Consider the following 26,715-nt stretch of genomic DNA (forward strand, 5'->3'; position numbering starts at 1 on the left):
CAAAATGGGATGAGAGTGGGAAAGATATGGGGGAGAGGAAGGAAATGAGCAGAGGGGTAAGAGGAGAGAGCAAATATATGGAGAAAGGGAAGATGATGATGGGAAATAAGGAAAGAAAAAAAAGGGAAAGGGATAGGGAGAAGTGGGCCTTGCTGGGGGAGATGGGAAAGGAGGCAATAGTGATGAGAAGAAAAAGGTAAGGAGTGGTAGAGAGAAGTGGGAGATGTGAGGGAGAAAAGGGGGCAAGTGAGGAGAGGAGTAGAGGCAGAAGGGCAGTGGCTACCAAGACACTGCCAAGAGCTATAATTGGGCATCCCAAGACAAGACTAGAAGGCATTCAAAAGGGTCAAAAGAGGGCCAGGGACTGTTGGGCAGGGGGAGGTGGGAAGAGAAAGGAGAACCAAGGGTGTTGGAAAAAAGGGAGGGACATAACCAAAGACACCCACATGCTCCCACTGGGAGGTTTGCTCAAAACCCTAATGTATTCTGGTACACTGGATCCTGCCATGTTGGCTAAGAAACCCAGAGGTCCTGACATACCAGGGTGGTGGAACATCAGAGCCTTGCTAAGGCTGTAATTCCATCTCTGTTTCTGAGTGATCCTGAATAAGTCAGACTCCCTCCTGGTGCCTCAGTTTACAAACTGTCCCTTACAAGATGAAATTGTCTCAGAGAATAACTTGACACTGCTCAGATGATGAAATTCATTTGTTTATTTGGTGGCAGGAAGTAAGCCCAGGCAGCTGGCTAGCCCACTTTCCAAAGGAGAGAATAACGAAGTGGCTGCCTCATCCAGAGATGCCAAGGGTCTCCTGGCAGCTGGGCTTCTTTCAAGGAGGTGGCACAGGTCTTCACCACCATCACCCTTCCCTGGCTCTTTGCCACTTCCTAGCAACAGAAAAGAGGGCAGCCCAAGCCCCAACCACTTTCCCTTGGTGACCTGGGCTAGCTTCCCAACTACACTAGGGGCCTCTTTCCTGACACCCCATCTCCAGTACTGTTAAGTGAAAAACAGCTTGGCCTTGGCATCAAAAAGGCCCAACTCCAAGTCCAGGGCCTCCCAAGGTGCTGAGAGAACTGACAGATGTGATTGCTGAGTCACTGTCTTTAAAATAGAGGGAGAAATAGAAGGCATACTGCAAACCAGGGAAAGGACAATGTCCTGATTTTTAGAAAAGGAAAGTCAATCGAGTTTGCAAAGATCCTAGAAAGGGTTATTTAAAGGGATGCTATGTGAAGATCTAGACAAGGAAGCGGTGATCAGGAAGAAGCAATGATGGGTGGAAAGGAGAGAGAAGTAAACTGAGGCTCAAATAAGGAAAACCCTCCCAACAATTAGAGCACACCCTAAGGCCAGCATGTTCTAGGGTGGGTTTTTATTCAGTTACAGATTGGAATGGGTGGCCTGAAGTCGGAGATTCTGTGAGTAAACCTAGAGACTAGTTTCCGCATCTGCAAAATGGGGATGATAACACATGCACTCCGTACTGTAGGGGGGAGGGGCAGAACTCTAGCCCAAATGAGTGACTGTTAAGTCAGCCATGAGTTCTAATTATATATCATAGAACTCTGCAGTCCTAGCAACAGACTGCGTCTGCTTCTCAGGGAATGGTCTAATTAGGCATCGAGAGGCTCATCACCACCAGTAAGCTGGCCAATGTAGCGATGAATTCTTTGACCGTGGCAACCCACGAAGCAGAGAAAAATACAAAACCCCCCTCTCTTCCGTTCAGTCCCCTTCTGTTACTGCAGTGATGACGGCAGAGAGGAGAAAAACACAACTATGGTCATAGGATACTAAAAATAACCCATTTTTAAGATGGTTTATAAATATTAAGCAACTGAGGTGTTGGTCCTCAAAAAGTGAGCTTCTTGTCCAATGACCAACAAGTGGACATACAACTGGATCCACAAGAGCTGGACATTTGTGCTGTAAACAAAACCAGGAGACAAAAGGGAAACACCGCTAAATGGAGGGAAGGCAAATAAAGGAGTTGGCAGAATTGGCTTTATCATGTGTCCAAAGGCAATAAGAAACATCATTTCCTCCACTCGATCATCTCCTACTGCAGTGCTCACGATAAATATTTGCAAAAAGAACACCATGAAAATCATGGCTTATGTACCGACATCTGTTGCAGAGGATGAAGAGATAGAGAAATTCAATAAAAAAACTCGATAAAGCCCTCCAAACTAAATCAACATATACTTGGATGCTCGATAACTTCAATACAAAGGTGGGCAAAGGGAAGGCTAGAAATACAATGGTAAAAAATACAGTTCTAGAATAAGGAAGGAGAGAGACCAGAGAAGCCTCCTGTCCGCTTGCCACAAATACTTTAATCAAGAAAAGAATTGTAAACTGCTGGGCAAAGCAATCACAAAACACCACCATCCCAAATCAGACTGATAATCTTTTACCAGACAACACATTACTGATGTAGGAAGCATTCCCACAGTATAGTCAGACTGTGATCCGGTCACAGCAAAGACAAAGATTCAGACAAAGCTAGAAGATAGCATGAAAAAATAAAAGATTGTCATGCAATTAAAACAACTCTAATCTTACCTATTTAAACACTGAAAAATAAGACACATATGGAAGAAAGGACATAGACAAAGATGATAATTATTTCATACAGAAGTATTACTCATGTAAATCAATTGCCATAACGAGGAGACCAAAAGAGTCTAACAAGAGGCTCAATCAGCAAACACTTGATAAAATTGCCAAGTGGAGGGAGATGGCAGCCAAGGGCAATACCAATTCAGAATATAAACTCATTTGTAAAATCTTATGAGCAGCTATCACCTCATAAAACAGCAGAAACAGCAAAGGGGAAAAAATTTGATTTGAAGGAATCTTGGTGAAGAGAGCCAACTAAGCAAAGTCATCCTGAGGACATTTTAGGCTGGAGTTGGAAGGAGAACAACAAACAGACAAAAGATGGAAAAGATCTGTAAAGTTTCTATAACAAACTATTTTTTTAACCACATCAAGGACAATAGACCCCCAAAGACAATGAATCCCCGAATTGGACTCTGCCATCCAGGGGTATTATGGGAAATGCTTAACAATTAGCTTCTTGTCACTCCCCCCCCCCAAAGCTTGTAAATGACAAACTATTAAGTTTAATCTGCATTATTAACATTTTCTCCATGATTTCCTAAGGCTAGACAATTAACAAAACAAGCCCTAATTTGTAGTTGGCTATTTTTTGAGGTGTAAATGTTCCTACTGAAAATTTAATGATCAGCTCTTGAGATTCAAGCTGGCTCTAGCACACTCCAGCTAACATCACAGTTCCCAATATACTTCTGGAGGAAGTATAAATCATACTGAAAAAAAAAAATCAAAGAAGGGGGAAAAGCAGCTGAGTTAGACCAAGCATACACAAAGGACAACCATGCTCAAAACAATACAATTTGGGGGTTGTCAAGGGAACAGTTCTCAAAGTATCTGAAGGAAAAAACAAAAATAAAAAAGTATCTGAAGCAGAGGATACCAAAAACACAGGAAAAATAAAACAAACCCAGACCTTATTACTACTGAAAAAACCCCCAATCCATCAATGACTACCAACTCATATACCTACTTTCCAATCCATATGAAGATAATCTCCTTGGGACATCTAGGGGAAGAGGATGTTAGAAGAGAGCATGTAGGTTTTCACAAGTAATGTTATAGTAGATGCACCTCGACCATCACAAGGGACAGAATCCTATTGTGTTTATTGTTTATTGACTAAGGGGAAAAAATGGATCCAACCAAACACTGCCCTAAAGGCTTGTTTCCAACAAAGTGTTTCCCAGGTACCTCCCAAAGTTGGTGAAGGTTCCAGAAAGATGTGAAAACAGAGATAACCTTGTTCAGTGACCCTCTGATCACCATTGTTTACATCACCACCACCACCACCACCACCACCATCTTGGACTGTACCAGTGAAGGGAACTCCCTCTACCAATGGAGATATAGATCTTCTCTGCAATTTCTAGTCTCAGATAGTTACTTGGGCCACTGAGAAGTTAAATGATTTGCCCAGGTTGGCACAGCCAGGATGTGGCAGGTCTTAAGCCTAGATCTTCCCAAGTGGGAGGTGGCCATGCAATACACTAGGCTGTCTCTCCCGGCTGTTAATATCAAATGACTGCTGAGGCTCCCTCTAACTAGAGAATTCTTGGCTTTCACTTTTATCCTTTCTGGATCTGCCAACCGGTTCTTTGGTATATGGTCAGTTTTTGGTGAAGGTGCCAGGCAGACGTTTCACCCATCCATCCATCCATTTAAATCGTACAGTATTCCTTGAAAGATATAAAAACAGATTGAACTTGATTTGGTGAGCTTATTATTAAGCAAAGCATCTGAGAGATGTAAAAGCCCAAGGTGTTTTGCCAACTGTCACCAATTAATCAACAAGCATTTAATAAATAATCACTCTATGCCTGGCAGTGGGGATATAAAGACAGAAATGTAAACAATCCCTGCCCCTAGGAGCTTACATGCTAATGAAGGAGACAGCCTATAGGAATAGGTAAATACAGAACAAAAACAAAGTGGAGGTGGGACTAGAAGGGTTAGGGGCAGCCACTAAAAGTTGATGGGTTGAGGAAGGACCTCCTGCAGAAGAAGCATTTGTGTTGAATCTTCTAAGATGAGGAAGTGAAGAGGGAGGGCATGACAGGTATGGGAGATAGTGTAAGCAGAGGCATGGAGATGGGAGATAGAGGGTCATATTCAAGGAATGGCAAGAAAGCCAATATGGATAGACCACAGAGTGTATGGAGGGCACTAAGGCTAGAAAGGTAAGGTTGTGAAGAGCTTAAAATGCCATCCAGACAAGTTGATCTTTCTTCCTGGAGGGAAAAGGGGGCCACTGGGTTTAATTGGGTCAGAGGGTGACATGATCAGCCCTGCATTTCAGGAAAATCATTTGGGCTGCTGAGTGGAGGGTAGACTCGATGCAGGAAGACCAGTTAGGAGGCTATTGCAATAGTCCTGCTTAGAGGGGATGTGGGCCTGCAGAAGGGGAAAGGCTATGGGAATGGAGACAAGAGGATGCATAGAAGTGCTGGAAAGGTAGAAAAGTCGAGGTTTGACAAAAGATTAGACATGTGGACCAAGAAGATTCTGGGACGGCATGGATGCCATGAGCCAGGGAACACATGGTGCCCTTGACAGGTTAGTTTGAAAGAGGGAAGGGGGGAAGAATGAGTTCAGTTGAGTTTGAGATGTCCACTGGACATCCAGTTAGAGATATGTGAAAGGAAGAATTAAGAGACTGGAGGTCAGCAGAGAGAGTGGGGCGGGAGAGATCTGAGAATCATTAGCATAGAGATAGTTGTTAAATCCATGGGAGCTGATGAGATCCCAAGTGAAGTAGTATAAAGGGAGGGGAGAAGAGGGCCCAGGACAGAGCCCCCGGGCCACCTATGGTTCAAAGGCATGTTCTGGAGAGGATCCAGCAAAGGAGACAGAGAAGGCGCCATCAGAGAGGTAGGAGGAGAACCAGAGAGCCAGGAGAAAGCCATGAGCTGTAAAGCCAGAAAGATGATAGTATCAAATAAGAGAGAGGGATACACAGTGTCAAAGACTGTGCAGAGATCAAGGAGAAAGACGATGGAGAAAAGGCCAACTGAGGATATGACTGACAAAAACAAAGCAGCCAAACCCACTGCGAGAAGTCTTTGTCCGTTACTGGCCAAGGATGTTTCTGGTTTTTGGTGGTTTTTTTTTTTTTTTGGGGGGGGGGGGGGTTGCAGGGCAATGAGGGTTAAGTGACTTGCCCAGGGTCACACAGCTACTAAGTGTCAAGTATCTGAGGCCAGACTTGAACTCAGGTCCTCCTGAATCCAGAGTCAGTGCTTTATCCACTGTGCCACCTAGCTGCCCTCCAGTTTTCTTCAAACAGATGCATTTGGTTCCTCCTGGCACACAGCCTCCTCATCCTCCCCCCCCCCCCCCCGCGCCACACACACACACATCCCAGTGGTCAGCCCCATCAACACTGAAGCATTTCCAGCCAGTGAAATACTGGTATTTCTGCTTTGTTGCGTCTTCCCTTCCTGCGCCACTGGCTCTGCTGTCCTCCCTGACAAGATGATGAACCTGTTGATTCTGAGTAGAGCTCGGCCTGCCACCCTATGTCACCCCATCTATCTGGGTGGCGCAGAGAGCCAGAAAATGCTGGGCCTGGAGACAGGAAAGCCCAAGTTCAAATGCAGCCTCAGATACTCACCTAGCTGTGTGACCTTGGTAAGTCATTTCACCTGTCTGTCTCAGTTTCCTCACTTGTGAAATGGGAATAAGGATAGTACCCACCTCTCAGAGTTGTTGTGTGGATCAAAGGAGATATTTGTAGAGCACCTGGCATTGTAGTAGGTGTCATCTAAATCTCTGCTCCCAACCCCTGTATTTCTGAGATCTCCAGAAATTAGAGGATGCCCCTGAAGCAGGCATGGTGGCATTTCAGGGAAACAGTTACTATTCTGGTTGTGCTTCCCCATCCCTGATGGCCACAGGGGAGACTTCAAGTGCCACCCTGCCTGCTTGGCCCTGCTGAGAGGGGCCATCACCCTGAGGACCATGCAGGGCCGGGGAAAATCAGCTACAGAAAGAAAAGCTGTACATATGTAATCAGGACCTGCATTCCTGCCAGAGAAAAGGCCCTCCTGTGGCAATAATAGCCCAACCCCTTGCTTTCTGCTGAATCTTCCCAGCAGCCCTGGGGAGGGAGGGGGTCGGAATTCTAATTTCCATTTTAGAGAAAGGGAAACTGAGGTTCAGAGAGATAAGAATCCTTGCTTGCCATGGCTAACTCAGCTAGATCATGCCAGATCTGGGGCTGGAAGCCAGGTCCCCCCCCCCAACCCCTGACTCAAAGCCCAGGGCCTTGCATTTAGGGCAAACAGCTTATTCTGCCTGAGCCAGACAGGTGGAACTCATATCAAGAGGCAGACAGCACAAAGAGACAGATAGGGCATGTAGTGAGTTCCCCATCTCAGGAAGTGTTCAAGAGAAGGTGGACCGATCATTTGTTGGGGATGCTGCAGGAGTTGAACTGGATGCCATCTGAGGCCCCTTTCAGATCTGGCATTTGGTGATCTCACTTACATTTGGAGGGCTATCCTTCACCAGAGCCAGGAGCTAGCCTGAAGTCAGGAGGTTTGGTCTGCCCTAACCAGCCTATAGGGAGCAAACCCACAGCAAGTGGGGAGAAAGTGAATGAATGGGGAGGGGGAGCAGCTAGGTGGCACAGTGGATAAGGCATGGGCCCTGGATTCAGGAGGACCTGAGTTCAAATCTGGCCTTAGACACTTGACACTTACTAGCTGTGTGACCCTGGGCAAGTCACTTAACCCTCATTGCCCTGCAAAAAGAAAAAAAAAAAGAAAAAAGAAAGTGAATGAATGGGTGGAGCAGGGAGAGAAGATGTTTACCTGGCTACTTTATTTATACTGTGACTGACAGGGCTTCTCATCCTACAGGCTCTGCCTAGAGAGTAGCCCCTTTCATCTACTACCCAGACCCCCTAGACGGAAGCTCCTCCTTAGCCATACAAAGGGTGGACACCTACAGTTTACAGAAATCATTTGATTTGAGCATCACAACCAGCCTATGAGGAAAGCCTCACAGGTAACTAGCTCCATTTTACAGAAGAACAATCTGAAGCTCCAAGTCACATGGCTACTAAGTATCAGAGATGGTATCCGCCATCGACCACTCAGAGATTCAGTGCCTTGCCCAGGGTTATATGGGGTAGGAAGTGACAGAGCCAAGGTTTACACCCCAATTCTTCCCCTATATAAAACAGCCTCCTGTTTTCACCCCAGCCCGATGGGGCAGGGATTACCTGTCCCCTTTCCCAGTGAGGAAACTGAGCCTCCAAGAGGTACACACAGCAAGACCCGAGCTTGCACAGCTAGGAAATGGAGCCAAGCCCCGCCATGTACATCTCCTCCTCCTCCTCCAATACCACATCCTGGTGTGCGGCTGAGGCCCGGCCTCTCCAAAGCCATGCCAGTCTGGCACAAGCTGCCAGGTTCCACCAAACTGGATGAGTTTCAAGTGTGGGCCTGCTGAATTGAGTAGAAGCTGCACTAAATGGGGAGAGGCTCCGATCCAAAAGCCAGCCACCAGGTGATGGAGGCAAGCTGTTGCTGTGGGAATTAGAAATCTTGGGTTTGAATTCTGCTTTTGCCCCTCACTGTATCACCTTAGGCAAGTTAGCATCCATTTCCTCAAAAGTAACAGGAGAGGGGCAGCTAGGTGGCTCAGTGGATAAAGCACTGGCCCTGAATTCAGGAGGACCTGAGTTCAAATCCGGCCTCAGACACTTGACACTTACTAGTTGTGTGACCTTGGGCAAGTCACTTAACCCCCATTACCCTGCCCCCCAAAAAAAAGTAACAGGGGGAAAGTCAATGGGGAGCAGACCCATGACTCCCCCCCTTGTAACCTGAAGTGGATGAGACTATGTGTAGCCTTAGGCCAGTCCCTTCTCTTGCGTGCATCTCAGTTTCCTCATCTGTAAAATGAAGCCTCTAAGGTTTCTTGCAGCAGAAGGGCTACAATCCTGTGATTTCAATATGCTGGCCACGACCACAGGCCTGCAAAGGCACACGGCTGCCGCTGGTGCGGCTGCTGAAGGAATGCCCACGTGAACCTGATTAAGGACCCTTGAAATCATGAGTTGTCAGCTCCAAGGCCTTGCTGTGCTGGACTGCTTGGAGATGAGCTCTGTCCCTTAGATTCCAAGTGGGAGGAGGACCCACTGAACTGACATGACATCCCTCTCAAGGCCTTGTGGGAAGAAGAGAGGAAAAATGGCTAGCTGAATCCCCCAAAGCCTCTGGACTAGGCCAAACTCCCCTTTCCCATGGATTGCATGAATTCACTGCCCACCGCCACCTGGAATGAATGAATTTGTACCTCAGTCAGAAGACAGGGAGACTTCAGTTTTTAACATTGGCCTAGGACAAAGGCCAGCCCACCCAAACGACCGTAACAACTAATGCTGCTATGGTGCTTGAAGGTTTGCCAAGCACTTTGCCTATGTTACACAACAGCCCTGTGAAAAACTTGTTATTATCATCTTCATTTTATAGCTGGGGGAAACTGAGGCTTAGAGACACCAAGTGATCTGTCCAAGGTCACACAGTCAGGTCTTCTACAACACTATCTGAAATGTCCCCTCAGACAATGGACTGGGAGTTTAGAGATGCCTTGTCCCACTGATGCACTTGCTACCTTGAGAAGGACCCTTCTCTTTCCTTGACCTCAGTTTCGTTCTCGGTGCAGTGAGAAGAGATAGTCTGTTCTCAAACTTTTTAGCATCAGGACACTTTAAGCCTTTAAAAAAAAATCTGAAGCCCTCCTAAAGAACTTTTGTTTAGGTGGGTTACATCTATCTATCCATTTACTGTATTAGAAATTAAATTAATTAGAATAAGAAATTTAACATCTTGGAATTGGAAATTAAACAACTTGGAATTATTATGAAAATCCTTTTGGCCTTGTGGACCGCCCCCTGAGAGGGTCACACTTTGAAGCCTGGATGATCCCAAGGTCACTTTCAGTCTATCCATTATAGGATATTCTGATTGCTGTCTTTCCATGACTCACAAAATTGGCCTCTCTTCTTGTGGGGTTACAAACAGCCCACAGCCCCTCCACGCCTTTGGAGGTATTGTTTGTGTGCTGCTGCACCCCAAAAGTCATGCCCTGGCTGCCAACCTGTGTCTCCAAACTTCACTACCGTCTGGCTGGGCTCTCCAGCCCAGCTGGTAGGATCCAGGTGGGTCACCTCCACAACAAGGCGCCATGGGGAGAAGAACCCAACCATGTCCCATAAATACAGGAAGGACCTGTGACTTTATCAGTGGGGGAGCCCCCTCTACAACCAGGGAGGCTCAGAAGGGAAGTCGCTTGCTCAGGGTTACACAGTTAGAAAGGATTAGGGAGAGGAGGTGTGTGTGTGTGTGGGGAATGAACCCAGGTTGTCCTGACTACCTCCTATGCCACACTGCCTCTCTATTCACCCCTACCCTTTTGGGAAGTGCAGGGGAGAGTGAAGAAGAAATATGATCTCACTGATGTAGGCTATTTCAGGTGAAGCAATCTCCTCTACCACTGCAGACCATTAGACTGGGACCTCCTTGAGGGTAACAATCATATTTTTGCCTTTCTTTGTATCTCCAGCATGGCATCGTGCCTGGCATGTAGTAAGTGCTCAATAAGTGCTTGCTGACTGGCTGACTACAACCAAAGGTCAGTCTCTGAGAGTGGCTTGGGGCCCAGAGAGGCTGACTTGTCCAAGGTCACGCAGGCAGGACCTGTACCCCAGTCTTTCTGACAAAGGCCAGCTCGCTCTCTCCTATGAGATCACCTGACAAAAGCCCCATTTCCCATCAAAGTCTGTTCTCCATACCCACCTTCCATCCCAGAACAAATCTTAAAACCCAGGGTTTCAGCCTTAAAGCCAAGACACCAGAACGAGGGATTTGATCACCGAGTCAGAAGTTCTGGGCTGGAATACTGGCTCTGCTACCTTTGTGACCCTGGGTAGGGTCCCTCTGCTCCCTGGGCCTCAGTTTCCTCCTCTGCTAAATGAAGGGGTTGGACTAACTGGCCCCCGAGGTCCTTCTAGCTTTAGATCTGTGGCCCCATATGTGACCTGGGGCCAGTCCCTTTCCCTCCCTGGACCTCAGTTTCCCCCTCTGCCAAATCAGGGGGCTGGACTCAATGGCCTCTGAGGTTTCTTCCTGCTCTAGATCTTGAAGCTTAGGTGTCACCTTGGGGGCCAAAGTCCCTTTCTCTGGGCCTCAGTTTCCTCCACTGTAAACTGAGGCAGTTACATCTGATAGTCTTTAAGGCCTCTTCCAGCTCAAGACCAGTGGTCCCATAGGCACCCTGGGGCCAGTCCCTTCCCTTCCCTGGTCCTCAGTTTCCCCCTCTGCCAAATGACTGGGTTGAACTCAACAGTATCTAAGGGTCCTCCTAGATGTAGAATCTCTGATCCTATTTCTTTTGGTATAAGGGCAACATGTGGCCTACTTCTGCTTAGAGACAATGCATGAGTAGAGATGTCCCTTTGAGGTCCCTTCCTGGTCACAATCCTGCGGCAAATGGTCCCTTCTCATTCACAGGGAAGTCTTACCGAGCCCTCCCACTATTAATGCTGTCAGCCCCCCACCCCTCTCCCCAGCTCTCCAGCCGACAATAATGGAACCTATTGGAGTCTGAGCTCAGTTGGTGAATTCCACACCCCCCCCCATTATCTAACAGCTTAGTCACTCATAGAATTAGTCATATTCAGACGTGTAAAGTCTCCCGAGTCTCCCCTCTGAGTAATAGCTACTGTCAGCAGGTGTATGGAGATGTCACAGGCCTCCCTGACAGGCGGGGGCTCTAGGGCTGACCTCAGCCAAAGACCCAAGAGGTCTTGGCTGGACTGGGAGGGGGGAGGGAGAGGGGGTGCTGGTGCTCCGGGTGTAGAGGCAGATTAAGTAGCTGCTTCCTGGCATCTGAAGGGCTCAGGGAAACCCCTCCCTTGTAACTCACCTCCTCCCCAAACAACCCCCCAGCAGCCTGCCAGTCACCCTGCCTTGGATGGCCATGTGCCACATACCCCCTTGGCAAGAGACCAAAAGGGACGGCCTTTTTTCTTAAATGGCCCATAGATTCTCACAGTGGAAAGGGATAGGAGGGGAGCACCTGCTCCCTCCAACTCCTTTATTTTTTTTTAATTTACATTTTTTTAATTTTAAATTTTTTTCCCAATTACATGTAAAGATTTTTTTGAGTTCCAAATTTTTCTCTCCCCCCTTCCCACCCCCTTCCCAAGGACAGCAAGCGATCTGATCTAGGTTATACATGACAATCATGTTAAACATATTTCCACATTAGTCATGTTGTGAGAGGAGAATCAGAACAAAAGGGAAAAAAAAACCACGAGAGAATAAACAAGAACAATAACAGAAAAGCAACAATAAAAGTGAAAATAGTCGGCCTTGGTCAGCATTCAGACGCCATAGTTCTTTTTCTGAATGTGGAGAGCATTTTCCATCATGAGTCTTTTGCCACTGTCTTGGGTCATTATATGGCTGAGAAGACAAGTCTATCACAGCCATTCCTTCATTTCACAAATCAGGACACTGAGGCTCACAGAGCTAGACTTAGGATCTCAGGAAAAAGAAGCTCCTTACACCACATCCTGATGCCCTCCTCCCCTTTATCTACCATATTCCGGCTAAAGTCTTGGTTCTGGCATTCAAAGCCCTTCCCAATCTGGCTTCAACCTACCTTTCTAGCCTTATCATCCCACACCTGCGCACGCCACCCCCCCCCAATATACACACCCCTGGGACACAATCTGCTTGAGGGCAAGGACTGTTTCCTTTTTCTTTCTCTTCTGGTCCCCAGGGCCTAGCCCAGGGTCTGACCACCCCACTCTGCCCCCCACCCCTTCCTCCTACCTCTCTCAGGCTGCTCTTCCTCTGCCTCCTTGGCTGGAACCTCTCCCAGATCCCGTCCCTCAGGAGTCTGCCCTGGCCCCTCTCCTCCTCTGCCGCTCTAGACCACTTCATTTGGTGATCTCATCAGTTACCATGGATTTAATGACCATGTCTATGCTAATGATTCTCAAATGTAGCCATCCTGTGCTTCCCATGAACTCAGGGCCCAGGATGCCCAGCTCAGCCAGTGCCTTATGGAGAGTGGGCCTCAGCAAATTGTTTCTGAGCAGAATTGAATTCTTAATGGCCCTTATTAATGAAAATGCATTTGGACATTGAAGCCTAGGGAGAGAGAACAACTGGCCAGGCTTGGGGGGGGGGGGGGGAAGCAGCCTTCTCTCCTTGGGGCAGCTTTGACAGCCAGTGGCCTTACAGGCCAACCTTTCTCTTAATCAGCTTTTGAATTTAGGGTTTGGAGGTTGGGCCATTTTGGAATTCCAGCCTGGGCCATCCATATGAATGGGCCTCCCAGTCCAAACTCTGGGCTGACCTTCGCTGGAGACCAGGGGCCCTCCAGGAGTCGGGGCAAGAAGTAGCTACAGGAATATTTGTAGAGTGACTACTTGACCACTCCTTACTTTTCCTCACAAACTCTACCTTCCCCTAGCTTAGGTAAGATAAAGCACTTAGCACAGTGCCTGGCACATAGTAGGTGCTTCGTAAATGCTTCTTTCCCTCCCTCCCTTTCTCTTTCCCTCCCTCCCTCCCTCCTTTCCTTCCTTCCCCCTGCTGGCTGAGGCAGGAGATCAGGCCTAGAACGCCATCCAGGGTAAAGTCACAGGTCCTGCAGCTCATTTGTACTAAGGGACTGGGTCACTGGCACCTAGCAGGGCCTTTCTTCTGAGTCACTTAGGGGTGGGGAAGGGATTGGATTGAACTGGTTTTGAAGTTTCCTCTGTTGTTGTTTGTCCTTCATTCTCGAAGAGGACCATGACATCAGGTGATATCATGACTTGCACTGAATTGGATTTAAGTGAGGGAGGGTGGGCAAAGTCACCAGCCTCACTCTCTCCTCCAGAGCCATCTGGGTCCAGTGGCAAAATATATATCAGGACGACTGGAGATGGCCTCAGATGTTTGAAGCAATTGGGGTTAAGTGACTTGCCCAGGGTCACACAGCTAGTAAGTGTCTGAGGTGAGATTTGCACTCAGATCCTCCCAACTTCAGGGCCAGTGCTCTATCCACTGCAGCACCACCTAGCTGCCCCACTGCATAAACTAGGCCCAAGGTGGCCAGGATAAAGATTCAAATGTGGGTCTTGTGACTTAAAGCAGGTGCCCTTCCATCTTTATGGCACTGCCTCTGAGAGGCTGGAAGGGCTAGCTGGAAGTCTCCCCAGATGGATAATCCCAAGGCCGCAGCCACCTCTGCCCAGCCCTCTGAAAGCTTCTTGTTGCTTGGACTCTATGGGCTTAGGGCAGAGAGCCACATCCTGCAGGTCGCAAGATGCAAAATCTATCTCTCTGAAAAGAACTTCTCAAGTTACCTTACCTTGAATTCACCAGAGGCAATAAATTTATTTCATTCTTTGGTTCCAATAAGAAATCTATACTATTTCAATTCATTTTCAGGTCAATTAAACTCATGAGAGAGGCAGTACAAGGATTATCCCCATTTTTACAGACAAGGCAACTGAGGTTCAGAAGGGTGAGCCCATAAATGTTAGCCTTCTGATGTCAAGACCAGGGCTTTCCCTCACTTCCTCATAAGTGACTCAAATATTCAGTAAATTAACTTTTGAGACATACTGCATGTCTGTATATATATGTAGGTCAGGCAACCTAGAAATGTGCCCACACAACCAAGACAAAAAAAAAATCAAGGGATAGGGACTGAATCTTCAATTTCATGCTTATAGGGAACTAGGGAACTCCCAGATTAAAAACAACAACAAACCCAAACCCTCTTTTTTGAGGGTCTCCTGACTGGCTAAGTGACTTGCCCAGGGTCACCAAGGCAGCATGTGTCATGGGTTAAGACTTAAATGCAGGTCTTTCTGAGCCAGAGAGGCTAACACTCACTCACTAGCCTCTTCCTGAAAAGAAATCAGAAAGGGCCTAGAAGAATTCAGGCCGAAGATCTGATTGGCCAAATTAGGGAATTCGTAGGAAATGTGAAAGCATTAAGGAACCTTGGAAGACATCTATTGCAATATTTAATAAGTGTCTATTTATTGGGTGTTCAATGGTGGCAGGGCTGGCAGAGATTCAGATCTTCTATGCAGCATGGTCCCTGCCCTCATGAAGCTTATAGCCTAGTAGAGGGAGATAATTACAGTAAACGGATGTTGCACGACCTCATTTGGGGTTTCCTTGGCAAAGATACTGGAATGGTTTGCCATTTCCTTTTCCACCTCATTTTACAGATGAGGCAACAGAGGCAAATAGGGTTAAGTGACTTTCCCAGAGTCACACAGCTAGGAAGTATCCGAGGCCAGGTTTGAACTTGGGAAGATGAGTCTTCCTGACTCCAGGGCCGGTGCTCTATCCACAGACTGTCTAGAGGCAATGGACAGTAGAAGTACTCCCTAAGGTCTGAGGGGGAAGACCATCACTAACAGGGGGATCAAGGAAGACTTTTAGGAGGAGGTGGCATTTGAACTTGACTTTAAAAATTAGGAGAGAGGGGCAGCTAGGTGGCGCAGTGGATAGAGCACCGGCCCTGGAGTCAGGAGTACCTGAGTTCAAATCCGGCCTCAGACACTTGACACTTACTAGCTGTGTGACCCTGGGCAAGTCACTTAACCCCAATTGCCTCACTAAAAAAAAAAAAAATTAGGAGAGAAGGGAAGAGGGAGCCATGTCAGGAGGCACCTTGGATGTTAGGGAGGTGGGGAGGGGAGCAGAATGGAATCCAATTCAGCTAAAGGGTGGGAGGTGGTGAAAACTAGTCTTTGTTAAGGCTGGAAATGTAGGTGGAGCAACTTGTAAGGGGCCTTGAATGCTAGGCAAAGGATTCTGAACTTTAAGTAGGAAGTCATTGAAGATTTGTTGTTGTTATTGTTGTTGTTGTTTTTGCAGAGCAATGAGGGTTAAGTGACTTGCCCAAGGTCACACAGCTATTAAGTGTCACGTGTCTGAGGCTGGATTTGAACTCAGGTCCTCCTGACTCCAGGGCAGGTGCTCTATCCACTGCGCTACCTAGCTGCCCCTCTGCCCCCAACTCTTAATGCAGCCCAAGGTCAAATTAGTTTTTGTGGCATCCTCATCCCACTGTGGGCTCCCATTGAGCTTGCAGTCTACTAAGACCCCCAGATCCTTCTCAGAATCCCTGCTGCCTATCCATGCCTGACTTCCCAGCTTATGTTGGAAGAGTTGATCTTTTGTACCCAAGTGCGAGACTTTACATTTAGCCCTACTGAATTTCACTTTTATCAGATTCAGCCCATTGCTTCCCTGGCCTGTCAAGATCCACATGGATCCTCCCTCTGACACCCTCCCACCTGTGTATCACATGCAAACGTAATGAGCCTGCCACCTGTGCCTTTATCCCAGTCATGGATAATAAAACTGTTAAACAGTACAGGGTGAAGCACAGATCCCTGGGGCACTCCACTGCAGACCTGTTGTCACTTTGAGATGGAACCTTTGAGTCTGACCATCCAGCCATGTGGGAATCCACCTGAGTGCATTGCTTTGCAACCCTATCACTTCACAAACTTGGCATTGAAGATAGTATAAAAACACAATATATCTGGGCAGCTAGGTGGCACAGTGGATAGAGCACCGGCCCTGGATTCAGGAGTACCTCAGTTCAAATTCGGCCTCAGACACTTAACACTTACTAGCTGTGTGACCCTGGGCAAGTCACTTAACCCCAATTGCCTCACCAAAAATAAATAAATAAATAAATAAATGTTTAAAGACAACAACAACAACCACGGAACAAGGGCAATTCTACAATTGCTTGAGGTGGACATGATGGAACACCATGCCACGGCCAATCCCACAGGTATGACAGCCTCCACCACATGAGTCTCCAATGTTAGGGAGTTACCACTTTCTTTTCTTTTTTTTTGTGAGGCAATTGGGGTTAAGTGACTTGCCTAGGGTCACAGAGCTAGTAAGTGTTAAGTGTCTGAGGCCGGATTTGAACTCAGGTCTTCCTGACTCCAGGGCTGGTGCTCTATCCACTGCGCCACCTAGCTGCCCTGAGTTACCACTTTCAATGGCCATGTTCCTGAGCAGATATATTCACCAGGTCATGCTAGCCAAGGTCCCTCTAGGGCAGCACAGGAAGTACGGATCTACTCAACATCAGGGAGAGTTTCCAAAGAATGACCACTATCAAAAGAGGGGAATGGAGGGGCAGCTAGGTGGTACAGTGGATAGAGCACTGGCCCTGGATTCAGGAGGACCTGGGTTCAAATCCAGCCTCAGACACTTGACACTTACTAGCTGTGTGACCCTGGGCAAGTCACTTAACCCCAATTGCCTCACCAAAAAAAAAAAAAAAGGAGGGGAATGGGTTGAGTTGAGAGCTGAGAACTTCCCCATCACTGGCGGCCTTCCACTGGCTAGGGTTATTTTAGAAAGGATTTGTCTGCGGTCCCTCCCTTCTATCTCTGAGGTTCTGTGATTTTAAGACCCTTGATTACTTTAATTCAATTCACATTCATTAAGCACCTACTATGTACTGGGCTCTGAGGATGCAAAAAGAAGCAAAAGACAGACCCTGTCCACAAAGAGCTTTTATATATATATATATATGGAAATCTGTATAAAGCAAGCTATGTGCGGGATAAATAGGAAATAATGAAGAAAAGGAAGGCAATGGAATGAAAAGAGGCTGCTGAAGGCTTCCTGGAGGAGGTGGGGTTTTACCAGCGAGGTCAGCAGTCAGAGCAGAGGAGGGAGGGAGAGCATTGCAGCAGGCTACTGCAGTCATAGAGGCATGCAGTGATAAGGGTCTGCACCAGGCCGGGGACATGGTAAGAGGATAGGAGGGAGTATATTAGAGAGATGGTTGAATGGGTGAAATCACCAGGCCTTGACCACTGCTTAGATCTAGGGGCTGAGAGAAGGTGAGGAATCTAGGATGACTCCTAGGGCTCAAGCCTCAGGGACTAGGAGGATGGTGGTGCCTTCTACAGTAATAGGGAAGGGGAGAGGGGAGGGTTTGGGGGAAACCAGAATTAATTTTGGCTTGGACATATTATGGCCAAGATGCCCCCTGGACTTCCCATTCAAGACATTCAATTCAAGACCCAATATCCAATTCAAGACGTCCCCCAGACATTCAATGCAAGACATCCCCTGAACATTGAGTTTGAGATGTCTGAAAAGCAATTGGAGCTGTGATTTCAGAGATTGGAACAGGAGAGGTAGATGTGAGAATCACCAGCATAGAGACAGTAAGTGAATCCAAGGGAGCCGAGGTGATCCCCAAGTGAAGTAATTCAGAGGGAGAAGAGGCCCCAGGACAGAGCCCCGAGGGATCCCTAGGGTTAGGGGTGTGACCTGGAGAAAGATCCAGCAAAGGAGACTGAGAAGGAGCCATTAGAGAGATAGGAGGAAAACAAGAAGAGAAGGGAAATGTCCTGAACACCCAGGGAGAACAGGGTGCCAAGGAGGAAAGGGTGATCAGCAGTGTCAAAGGCTCCAGAGAGGTCAAAGAGAATGAAGATCGAGAAAAGGCCATTGGATTGGGCAACTATGAGATCACTGGTAACTTTGGAGAGAGAAGTTTTGTTTTGTTTGTTTGTTTTTTGTTTTTTGGTGGGGCAATGGGAGGTAAGTGACTTGCCCAGGGTCACACAGCTAGTAAGTATCAAGTGTCTGAGGCCAGATTTGAACTCAGGTCCTCCTGACTCCTGGGCCGGTGCTTTATCCACTGCACCACCTAGCTGCCCCCGGAGAGAGAAGTTTTGATGGCATGAGAAGTAAGATTGTAAGGGGAGAGAAAGAGAATGAGATGAGAGAAGGAGGAGGTGCCTGGTATAGACCAAAGCTTCTGAAATTTTGGGTTGCAACCCCATATGGGGTTACAAAAAATTTGGCAATGGTAAAAGGTTATGCATGCCTATTTTCTCTACCTATATGCCCAGGGTCCCATCAAGGTTTCTCAGGTGAAAAGGGGTTATGAGTTGAAAAAGTTAAAGAAGCCCTGGTGTAGACAGCTTTTTGGAGGAGTTTAGCTACAAAGGGCAGAAGAGGCACAGGATGATCAGTTAGCAGGGATGGAAGGATCAGTCCAGGTTTTTTCAGGATGGGGAAGATGTGGGCATGTCTGTAGGCAGGAGGGAGGGAGTCAGTGGACAGGGAGAAATTGAGAATAATTGAGATGACACAGAGAGGGGGCAATCTGGGACCGTTTGAACAAATTCTCACCACGAACATCAAGCACCCCTCCATCCGTCCATGGCCCACCACATCCAATGTCCAAATGTTAGGCTCAAAGACTCAAGCTGAGAGGAATCTATTTCAATCCCATTTTACAGAAGAGAAAACTGAGGCTGAGAGCAAAGTGGTTTGCCCTTGGGGTCACACAGGTGACAGAATGAAGTACAAGCAAGGTAACAGGGCCCAAAAGCCAGCTCTCCTCACTCTCAGGCCAGTGTGTTCTTGATCCTTGGCCCTAGACTGTCTCCAAACTTTTGGTACATAATATGCAGAAGCTCAGAACCCTACAACCCAGCCAAACCAAAATCTTCTTGGCATCTTTTCCCCATGGCTGTAGGTTCCACCCTCTGGGGCCAGGCAGAACCGACCTGATCTGCCTCCTTAGACTAGAAAGACCTTTTGAGGACAACTGTGTTGGCTTCACCTCGAACTCTTCTCTCCAGCCTAAGAGAATCCCAGTTCCAACGGCCACTGCTCTCCTGTATGGTCTGATCCCCTCGCTATCCTTGGCTGCCTTCCCCTGGACAGACTCCAGTCTGTCAGGGCCCTTCCTACAATGTGGTGCCCAGAACGGAAGGCAGACAAGAGCTCCAGATGGGGCCTAATGCAGTGCCTCCAAGGGGTCAGCTGCCTGACTGCGGCCAAAGCCAAGATTCGCGCATACGCACCAGGTGGCATGAAACTGGCCACAATTCCAACTTCTCTGTCAAAGGCATTCTTAGCCACTGGGTGATTCTGGCCCCCTAAGGTACAATGTCTTTGGAAAGGAAGAGAGGTTTCTGAGTAGCTCCTTAGCCAAAGTGCACGCCAAATCTGGCCCTGCCAACATACCACCCCCCTCTCCCCCAAGCACTCTTCTATCTGGCTTTGGGCAGTGGCCTGGCTGGGGCTGCAGAGGGGTGGCTGCCTGCATTCAGGGAGATGAGGACAGCCATTTCTGAAATACTTTAGGGATAGTGAAGCTCCTTCCTCACAATGCCCCCAGATGAGAGGTATGCTGAGAATGAATCCCCCAGAGAGGCTCAATGTCAGGGTGAGGATCAAGAGCCCAAACTTCCTGCCTCTATCCAAGCTTAAGCCTCTTGTGACAACATCAACCAGGCCTGTCGAGGAGGCCCAAAGTAGTACAGCCCAATAAATAGAGCCTTGCACTCCAAATCGAAACCCATTTCTGACGCTTCCTAGCTGTGTGACCTTGGGCAAGTCACTTTCCCTCTTGGTGCCTCAGTTTAAGGACCCTTCCAGTTCTAGCTCTAGGATGCTGAGGTAAACACCACTGCAGGTGAAGGGGCAAGAGGCATGATGGACCATCACATCTGGAGCTGGAAAGACCCTTTGACATAATTTAGTCCAACACCTTCCTTCACAGTGGGGAAATGACTCATCCAAGGCTACACACAACTAGGACAAGCCAGACCCAGTACTCATAGATTCAGGTCTTCTGCCAAAGTCCTAGGTGCCATGAAATGTTTCAACATTAGAGTCCAATATGGATTTCCAATGGACATTTTGTCAAAGATGTTTGTGCTACCATCTGCATTGCTGCATTAGCCAAAGGACCACTGGCCCTTTTTCACTGTCTCCACAGCTGAAACCTCAGGAAGACTTCTCTTCCTGAGTTCCAGTCTGGCCTCAGACAGTGACTAGCTACGTGACCCTGTGCAAATCACTTCACCCTGTGGCCTTAGTTTCCTCATGTGTAAAATGAGCAGGAAAAGGAAATGGCGAACCACTCTAGTATCTTTGCCAAGAAAACCTCAGATGGGGTCACAAAGAGTCAGACACAATTGAACATCAACCAAGTACATAATAGATTTTTTTCACCCATCCATCGACCACCTATCTACCCGTCCACCCACCCATCCTTCCATCCTTCCTTCCATCCATCCATGCATCCATCCATCCACTCACCCATTCATTCATCCGTCCATCCATGACTCCCAATTCAGGATTGTTTCCCCATTACATTGTTCCATTACACTGCAGTCCTCTTCCCAACAAGGCCCCAACAAGCCCTCTTCAGCCACTTTGCTTCCCCTTAGAAGACACTTAATAAAATCCAAGGTGTCTGAATGAGCTATCCCTCACTGCCCAACAGAAGGGGAGGCAGTGGTACAGATTATAGCAGGTCAAGGACAGGGAGATAGGAGAGTAGGCTGCAATGCAGTCACCAACCCTTTAAGCCCCAGCCAGGTTCTCTCTCAGGAGGGAAAGGCTCCTGGGGAACTGAGGCCCGGCCACTGCTTAGATCTTTGGGACCAAAAGTCTGTAATGGCCCTGCCCTGGTCCCAGCTCTTCTGGCTGCCTGCAACCCCCCACCCCACCCGGCTCAGTCTCCAGCTTCCCACCCAGCACTCAGCACACACTCCCCATGGGGTGCCTGGGGAAGGTTGAATTAAAACAAGAAGAGGCTACACAGGGGGCAGGGGAGACCTTGATGGAGCCCTTGGCCCATGATGTGAAGTACCCAACAGCTGGGGGGGCTGGGAGATACCTTGGAGATCATCTAACTCAGGCCCCCCTGCGACAGGTGAGTAAACAGAGGCCACAAGCGGGGAAGGGACTTGCATACTCAAAGTCAGATCCTAGTCCCCTTGGTCCCAGAGAGCAAGGGGCAGGGCTGTGGGCTAGGCCAGGCCCGGCAGCTTTCTGAAGGCTGCTCTGCCTGGCTCTTTCCTAAGTGTATTCAACTCAGGCAGTCACATGCCCCATGCCACCACATACCTATAAATCTGCACACAGACAAGGATACTCTCCCTCAGAATCACACATGCACCTGGACACACACACACGCATACACTCATGCACACACATGCATGTGCGTGCATGCACACACACGTGCACAGCTACACACGCAGCTGCCCGCTCCTGCATGTTCAGACTTACAAACACTGGCACCCAAATGAACCACAAAGGCTCACAGAATTCGGGGTGAGAAGAGACCTGAGAAGTCATCCAAGTCTACCCATTCTCCAGAAGAGGTAAATAAGACCTCAAAAACTCACCCAAGAAGGAGAGGAGCTGAGATTTGAACCCAGTCCCTTTGACCCCCACCCCCTCCCCGGACCACACTGTCCAAGGTCCTGGCCCACAAAGGCGTGTCCTTTAAGGCCATAACAACAGTCAAATCCCCTGACGGTAAGCTGACATGTACGTGTGTGCAGGGAAACATGCATGCCTGGTTGTTCATACGGGCACATGTATGAATGCATTCAAACACGGACACTCAGTCCTTCAATCGATGCTAGTTAGTCCTTGAGGGGCTTGCCAGCTACTGGGTGGGACACCCTGACCACAAAGAAGGCACCATGCAGTAGGTATTCATGGCACACAAAGGGCTGCTACAGGGCACTCCCTGCTCGGGCACCTTCTTGGCTGCCTAGACCATTGAAAAGTGAAGTGACCTACCCGGGGTCACACAAGCAGGACTTGAAGCCAGGCTTTCTTGGTTCTGAGGCCGGCTCTCTGTTCTCTACACCAGGCTCAATAAAAACAACAACACCAACAACATCTGGCATTTCTATAGTCTTTAAAAGTTTGCACAGCTCTTTACATAAAATGTATGGTAGGGAACAGGGGCTTAAATGTGGGGGTCGGAAAGACTTAGATCTAAAATCCTACCTCAGACACACACTAACTGTACGACCCTGGGCAAGCCAATTATTTGCTCAGTGCCTCAATTTCCTCATCTGTAAAATGGGGGGGAGGGATGGACTCAGCGGCCTCTATGGCCTGATAATGGGGGGTATTAACAATTAGGGGATCACAAAAGGGCTCTTGAAGGAGCCATGACACTTGAAGGGGTTGAGGGGTAACAAGAGCTAGAAGGGAGTGAGGCACCGAGGTGGGAGATGAGATGTAGCATATGGGGAAGAGCAAACCAGCTAGTTCAGCTGGAATGAAGAGTATATGGGGGAGGGAGGGGCCAGCTAGGTGGTGCAATGGATAAAGCACAGGCCCTGGATTCAGGAGGACTCTAGTTCAAATCCAGCCTCAGACACTTGACACTTACTAGCTGTGTGACCCTGAGCAAGTCACTTAACCCTCATAGCCCCGCAGGAAAAAAAGAAAAAAAAAGAGTATATGAAGGGAAGCAATGTGGAATCAATCAGTGGAGAAAAGTAGAGCAGAGCTAGCAGGGCTTCAAATACTGAGCTGAGGAGTAAGTATTTTCTGATGAAGGCAATAGGGAGCCATTGGAGATTCAGGAACAAATCTGCCCTTGGCCAATGTGGAGGATGGACCCTAGAGGGGAGGAACTGGAAGGTAAGGAGGCTCATTCTAGCCCAGGAGAGAACTGATGAGGGCCTAGGGTTGTGGCTCTATGAGCGAAGAGAAAGGGCTGGATGCTGGGGAAGTCCAATCTACAAGATTACCCTGTGCCCACTCATTCAAACATCCACAAACACCGGCTGCACACGGGCATCTAAGCACACAGCTATCTAAGCACACAGCTATGCAAATACACATGCACACGTTCACAGGCAACCCCTCCCCCTTTAAAAAAGTTGAATGAAAACGCCCCCCTCCCCGGCTCCGTTGTTCCCGAAACGCATGGCCCCATTCCGGCCCCATTCCGATGATTACCAGAGTGGAGAGGACTCCGAGCTGGGGGAATTCCCATGCCGGGCCTGGGTCTCCCCTCCAAATACCGAAAGACACCAACCCCAGGCCCAGGTGCCTGTGCCAGGGCCCGGAGTGGAGCTCCCCAAGCTCGCTCTTCCTGATCCCGGAGAGTCTCTTTGTTCCGGAGTGAGCATTCAGCCCCCGCCCCCCTCCCGATCCCAAGCACCGGGACCCCCCTGCCCCACCGCCTAACACTGTAGGCTGCCCCCAGCCCACCCTCTTTTTCTCTCCCAACTAATCAGCTGCAAGGATTGAGAGCAGAAAGGACCTTGGTGATGAGCCAGCCCAACCCCCGCATTTGATTAGAATCACAATAAACCCTCTTCCTTTGGCACCTCAAGGCTTTCCTCCCAACACTTTGGGGAGGGCAAGAATTGTTCCTTTCATCTAGCAGAGGAGGAGGCTGAGACCCTGAGGGGAAGTGACTTGTCCAAGGTCACACAGCTCTGAGTAGCAGCGTTGGGATGGGGGGGCAAGTCCCCCCCCCCCCACTCCCAGTCCGGGGCACTGGGCAAGGCTGTGCTCAGTGTGAAAGCCTCTGCCTTCCTCCGTGCACTTGTCAGGGTCGGGGTGACTCCGAGCCGTCCCCGGGGGCCCCGGCCCCCTCCCCCATCACCTCCCCTGCTCCGGCTCGCCCCCCGGGTAAGCCTGCCCGGTCCAGAGAGCTCCCGGGGGTCTCAAGGAGCTGCAAATGGCCCCAGAGACTGCTGGCGGCCTTGGAAGAGGCGGCTGCGGGGATGGCGGGATGGATGCAGGGATGGATGCAGGGATGGATGGAGGGATGCAGGGAGCGGAAGAGGAGGAGGAAGCCTGAACTCCCTGCACTCACCATTCCGGGGCCACCCCGCAGCCACTGCATGGTCCCTTCCCTTTTCTTCCTTTGTGGCTGCTGCAGCTGCTGCCACCGTCCCTACCGCTGCCGCTGCTCCTGCTGCTGCCGCTGCTGCTGCTGCCGCTGCTGCCACTGCCGAGCCCCGAGTCCCGACTGGCAGAGATCGAGCCGCCGGCGGAAGCAGGCGAGCGGGGGAGCACCCCCCCCATCCCATCCTGGCCTTCCGTGCGGGACAGCTCTCCCCCACCCCCACCCGGCCAGACTTCGAGAGCTGGGAGAGGCTCCCCACTTTGAGGGATGGGGAAACTGAGGCCCAGGGAGGGCAAGGGACCTGCCCAAGGTCACACACCTAGTAAGCTTCAGATGCTACATTGCGGTCAGATTCCAAACCAGTGGAACCTGGGGGGAAGGGAGAATGGGAGTCCTATAAAAAGGGGCTACATGGGACAAACCTTTTTCCTAGAGCTGTTTGACCTTACACAAGTCACTTACTAGTCAATCAATCAACAAAGATTTATTAAAGCCCACCATTCCCCAAGCACTGTGCTTGTATCCCTGGGGGTACAGAGACAAAAATCCAACAATCCCTACCGTGCAAGAGCTTAAATTCTACCAGGCTATATGGTAACTCATTTCTGCAGCACGTTAAAGTTTGCAAAACATTGCCCTCACAACAATCCTATGAGGCTGGTATTATATATATATTTTTTTATTTTTAATTTTTTTTGGCAGGGCAGTAGGGGTTAAGTGACTTGCCCAGGGTCACACAGCTAGCAAGTGTCAAGTGTCTGAGTCTGCATTTGAACTAAGGTCCTCCTGAATCCAAGGCCAGTGCTCTAGCCACTGCACCACCTAGCTGCCCTGAGGCTGGTATTATAAACCTCACTTGTCCATGACTACAAAGCCAAGGTAGGTGCTATTCCCATTTTGCAGATAAGGAAACTGAGGTAGACAGAATTGCTAAGTGATTTGCCCAGGGTCATCCAGCTAGTAAGTGTCTGAAGCGGGACTTGAACTCAGGTCCTCAAAACTCTAAGCCAGATGCTCTACAACCCACAGTGTTACCAGCTGTCGCTAGACCAAGTCAGAACCCTATCCATTACACAGAAGCTGAAAGAACTATAGATTTGGGACTTATGATCTGATAGCTAGGTTTAGAGTCAGCAAGCTATAGGATACTAGATTTGGAATCAAGGAATTGGGCTCCAATCCTGCCTCTGTTGCTACTTGTGTGACCTTGGGGCGAGTCCCTTTATGTGTCCATTTTACAAGTCCCCTTTACCTCAGTTTCCTCATCTGTAAAATTAGGTTAGACCAGATGGCCTCTAAGGTCCCTTCCAACTCTAAAATCCACAATCCTCTGTAAGGGTCCAGGAGAAGGTAGTGGAGCAAGGGAATCCTTGATTAATTGAATGAGTTCCCAATCATTTTTCCTTTGTTTGGAGGCATCAAAAGAGTACCTTCATATGCAATGTGAGTGGAGCACCCACCTAAGAGCACCCTACTGTTTGGGGTTTCTGAGACTCAGACTTTCCTCCCATCTCCCTCCTAGACAGATTCCACCAGAATATTGCATGGATAGCATCAACATTCATTGAGTTCCCTTCTAGGGGCAGCTGATGCCTTATGTGAGTTTTTCATGTATTTTCAGTATCTGTTTATGGGCTCCTGTGAGTTTCTTGCATCTTCAGCATTTCTGTAAGGCAAAATAGAGGTTGTCCTATACTTAATATGCATCTGTTATCTTGAGTATTTTTACAAGAGCTAAGGATTCCTTTTACCCGCATTTGGGCAAATCTAGACATGAGCTATAGACTAAATATATCCTCCAAGAACAACTCCAGGTGAGGGCAAAGAGCTAAAGAGAAAATTATCCTCTCAAGGTCAGCCCCCAGATAGAACCCAGTCTGTGTACCTTGGAAGGTACTGGGTGACATATTTTCAAAGGATGTATGGAGGAAAAGATTTGCCTAGGGTTCTGGAGGGTCTGCCACTGTAACTTCTCTGTACCTCTATTTCCTCCTCTTTAAAACTGAGCTTGGGGTTGGGTTGGGGGAGGCCAAGGAAATGGACTGAATCAGTCAACCTTAAAGGAAGGAACTGTTTGTTTCCGGACTTTGTGTCATTTCTACTGTTTACCCTTGGTTTTCTCACTCATACCAAATCAGCACGGTCTCTTCCCAAGGTCCTGAAGGGTTGGGGTTGGCATTCCCCAACAATGATAGCCTTCTTAGAGGTTGTACCAACCCCTTTCTGCTCAGGTATTTTGCAAACAACATTAAAGTATTTCAAGGATGGGTAATTTTCTAGGCACTGGTACTCTCTCTGCCAGCGTAATTCCCGATCTCTCTGTAATTTGGCTTTTGAAAGGTATGATAATGAAAATCCATCACTCTAGCCCA

General features: G+C 48.6%; 1 protein-coding gene across 1 annotated transcript in view; it reads right to left on the reverse strand.

The window, feature by feature from the left end:
• The window catches only part of ARHGEF9 (Cdc42 guanine nucleotide exchange factor 9), a 155,071-nt gene extending 130,574 nt beyond the window's left edge, over nt 1-24,497 (reverse strand). Inside the window, exon 1 of the mRNA XM_043974170.1 lies at nt 24,311-24,497. Coding sequence (XP_043830105.1) covers nt 24,311-24,340 — 30 coding nt within the window. The 5' untranslated portion in view covers nt 24,341-24,497. The remainder of the gene's footprint in view (nt 1-24,310) is intronic.
• Nucleotides 24,498-26,715: the final 2,218 nt, after the last annotated feature.

This window comes from Dromiciops gliroides, chromosome X (assembly GCF_019393635.1).
Source record: "Dromiciops gliroides isolate mDroGli1 chromosome X, mDroGli1.pri, whole genome shotgun sequence".
Taxonomy (NCBI): domain Eukaryota; kingdom Metazoa; phylum Chordata; class Mammalia; order Microbiotheria; family Microbiotheriidae; genus Dromiciops; species Dromiciops gliroides.